This window comes from Myotis lucifugus, unplaced genomic scaffold (assembly GCF_000147115.1).
Source record: "Myotis lucifugus unplaced genomic scaffold, Myoluc2.0 scaffold_4714, whole genome shotgun sequence".
NCBI lineage: Eukaryota > Metazoa > Chordata > Mammalia > Chiroptera > Vespertilionidae > Myotis > Myotis lucifugus.
The window spans coordinates 1-3756 of NW_005875762.1; the positions used below are offsets into that span (position 1 = coordinate 1).

At 58.8% G+C, this 3756-nt stretch overlaps 1 protein-coding gene across 1 annotated transcript; it reads left to right on the plus strand.

Moving 5' to 3' along the window:
- Positions 1 to 80: 80 nt before the first annotated feature.
- LOC102437284 (probable C-mannosyltransferase DPY19L3) lies at positions 81 to 2788 on the plus strand. Its single transcript, XM_006108968.3, has 3 exons — positions 81 to 292; positions 411 to 570; positions 1493 to 2788. Exons 2-3 carry the CDS (start codon positions 424 to 426, stop codon positions 1691 to 1693), a joined length of 348 nt encoding a protein of 115 aa, XP_006109030.1. The 5' UTR covers positions 81 to 292; positions 411 to 423; the 3' UTR covers positions 1694 to 2788.
- Positions 2789 to 3756: the final 968 nt, after the last annotated feature.

The following is a 3756-nucleotide window of genomic DNA, read 5'->3' on the forward strand; positions in this document are numbered from 1 at the left end:
GGGTCACGGCTCCTCTCAGCGCAGGTCCCAGCCCCGGTCACACCCCAAGGATGCCCGCTCGGCTCCTCTGCAGAGCGTGGGGGTTGACGATTCAGGTGGACCCCCACCCGTCACCTGACCTGGGGAAACGGCGCTGGGGCTGAGACACTCACCTTTCAGCTCTAACACCCCGCGGACGGCCGTGTTCGCGGGCAGCATGCAGCTGCTGGCCGGGGTCAAGCTGTGCACGGGCAGGACGCTCACCAACCACCCGCACTACGAGGACAGCGGCCTGCGGGCGCGCACCCGGGCGGTGAGGGCCCTGCGTGGGACCTGGGAAGGGCCCGGGGACTAGGTGGGAGCGTGTCCAGGGCTCAGGCCCCGCCCCGTGGGAGGTGAGGCCCCGCCCGCTCATCGGTCACCGCCCGCAGGTGTACCAGGTCTATGCGCGGAGGCCCCCCGAGGAGGTGCACGCGCTGCTGCGGGGCCCTGGGCACCGACTTCGTGATCCTGGAGGACAGCATCTGCTTCGAGCGCAGGCACCGGCGCGGCTGCCGCCTGCGGGACCTGCTGGACGTGGCCAACGGACACGTGAGCGCGGGCGGGTGGGCTCCAGGCTCTCAGAGGGGCCAGGCCCGGAGCCGGCATGGTCTCCAGGCGTCTGCACACAGGGCACCGGCCTGCAGCTGGCTGGTCAGGAGCCTCTGCCCACGGGTCATGTGGAAGGTTTTGCTGTTAAAACCAAAACCAAAACCTCGGCCTTTCTGAAGCTCGAGCATCAGTGGGCTGGTCCCTCGTGGCTGTGGCGGCCGCTCCGTCTCCCTGCTCTCCCGGACCCCATGTCCCTGCTCTCCCGGGTCCACGTGCACTCCAGGCAGACGCCACTGTACAAGGTTCCAGACTCAGAGAGCTAAGAGCTAGTCTCTTAGACAAGTTCAGGCGCCCAGCACAGATCCTGCACTGTGGCCACCAGCTGAGCTTGGCCCAGAGCCCTGCCCGCCCCCCACGGACCCGTGTGTGACTCTCCATTCACCACCCGCTCCTGCTCCCGCACCCTAAAGGCCTCAGGGGAGCCGGGGGAAGGATTGGAAGCTCGGATTCTTGCCCAGGCAGAGTGCCTCCTCACCACCTTGAGTGCAGGGCGGCCGGCCCCGGGCTGTGTGCGTTCTGCTCTGTGTCGTGTTTCACGCGGCCACCGAGTGAGCTGAGGTTTGCTGGGTCCTAGCGAGTCCTCCTGGTCGAGTTTGTGAGAGAAACAGCGTGTCCCCCTCAGACAAGATCGAGCTCCGTCCCAGCTTTGCCGTTGGGGCGCCCTGTGCCCCCCGCCTCCTCGGCCTCGGCTCTCCCCCGGGGCTGGGACGCCGTGTGACCTCAAGCAGCCACTGCCGTTGGAACCACGTCCCTTACGTTCACTGAAGAAACCCAGCTCCTGTCCCTGCCGCGTTGTTTCTTATAAGTTTGATTTATTTTTTTTTTTTTTACCAATTTATACTTGGTTTTGTTTTGGCTTCAGATGATGGACGGCCCGGGAGAGAACGAGGCGGGTTTGCAGCCGGCAGGCCACCCCCGCTTCTGCGAGGAGATCCGGAGGGGCCTGCCGGCCTACGCGGCGCTCTTCACCCGCGTGTTTCAGAACAAGACCTTCCACGTCTACCGGCTCCAGAAGCACGTGGCCGGGCCTCCCGCTCCGTCTCCGTCAGGACAGGCTCGATAGCTAGTGTTTCGTGGTGATGCAGCTGGAACCTCGGCGCTGTGGTCGCAGCAGGCTCTGCGCTCGGCGATGTTCACACCACCGCCCCCGCCGTTGGAGTCTCCTCTACCAGCCTCTCCGTCGCCTCGTCTCTGTCCTTCTCTGGGGTGTTCTCCAGCCTAAATGGTCTCAGCTTCCCAGGAGGGACGTAGGCTTCCGTGGCCGGGAACCCGCACGTGTCCATCGGTGGCCTGAACCGCCACGCATCCTGTGGGAAATCCACAGCCCGTCTGAACTTTCAGGTGACCTCCGGCCGAGGCGGCTGAGTGCATCGAGGGTGCGTGACGACGTTAGGTAACACTGTCTCACTAGTGAAGGCCAACCAGTGGCTTTTCAAAGGCTCCTTGTTGTCCTGTTTCACCTACAAGTTTTATAATATTTTCAGATGACCATGCTTTTAATATTTCCAGAACAATCATGTTAGGTCCTTGTAACCAGAACGTCTTGCTGTGCTCCGTCTGACATGTATCGTGTAACACGTGTCGTGTCCTGTGGGTGCATGTGTGTGCGTGGGCGCATACGTGTGCGTGTGTGAGTGCCGGACACTGGGACGTTTCAGGATCCACATTGTAAGTCTTTAAGGGGCGGGAATGTGTATGTGGCCGCGTGAGTGTCCCTGTCCAGTGTTATCATTTTACAACCTACTGACACCACGGACCTATCCTGCAAGAAAGATAACTTCTGATTTCTTACTTGTTTAAATTGACTGGGTTTGCACAATTTTATAAACGCTTTGTTTTTAGCCTTTGTATTTTTACAGCCTAGAGCCTTGCAGCCTGAATATTTTCTAAATATTGTCTCTTACCTGCGTCACTGATGCAGTATTTCTGGCCGAGGGCCTTTCCTGCCAAGTCGGACTGGTCTCCAGTGTCACTGTGAGGGGCCGGGGGCGGGTCACTTCCTCCCTCCACGCACCCAAGTGCCTCGACATCCCGCTCACCCCTGTGCACGAGGGCTCTGCGTCTGCTCGCGAGGTTTCATAATTAACTTCTAATAACGGGCATAAAGCTGTTGGTGAAAGCATTCTGTACGGTTCATTAAACCAGGATGGCCAATGAAGTTCACGTCCTCCCTGTTGTTGCCGTTGGGAGGGATTCCCACGGCCCCTGCGGTTACAGTGAAGTCAGTCTCCACAGGCACCGCCGTGTGTGTCACGCGTCCCGTGATTTTATGCTCGTCCACTCCTCTCTAAGCAGCTTCTAGAGCCGTGGTTCTCAACCTTCCTAATGCCGCGACCCTTTAATACAGTTCCTCATGTTGTGGTGACCCCCAACCATAAAATTATTTTCGTTGCTACTTCATAACTGTAATGTTGCTACTGTTATGAATCGTCATGTAAATATCTGATATGCAGGATGTATTTAGGTGACCCCTGTGAAAGGGTCATTCGACCGCCAAAGGGGTCGCGACCCACAGGTTGAGAATCGCTGGTCTAGAGGAATGTCACGCTGCCTCGCTGGACTCCAGGCTGCTCAGCTCTTACCAAAACCTGTTGAAATAAAACTGGACGGTAGCTGGGCTTCTCAGACCGTGCAACTGGCACGCCTGATCCTGCCTCTCCTGTGCCCCCGAGGGGAGCCCTCTGCGGGGGATGATGGGTGATAACATCGGTGAGAGCTGCAGGCACGGGCACACGCCGGGCACAGCCTGATGGGCTGCGGGTTCATTTTTTTAATATATATTGATTGATTTCAGAGAAAGGGAGGGAGAGAGAGAGATCAGAGATGAGAGAGGATCATGGGCCAGCTGCCTCCTGCAAGCACCTCACTGGGGCTCGAGCCCACAACCCGGCCTGTGCCCTGACTGGGAATCAGACTGTGACCTTCTGGTTCATAGGTCGATGCTCAACCCCTGAGCCACCCGGCTGCGGGTTCCATTCCAAACCCTCTTTCTCAGATATGTTTCCGTTCATCTCGGATGTCCCTGCGCGTTAATTGCAGCCTTTCTTTCGTATTTGGAGTCTCGGGAGCATGTGCTCGGGTCTCAGGCCTGTCCTCGCGGTGTGTGGCCTTGGGGGTCTCTTCATA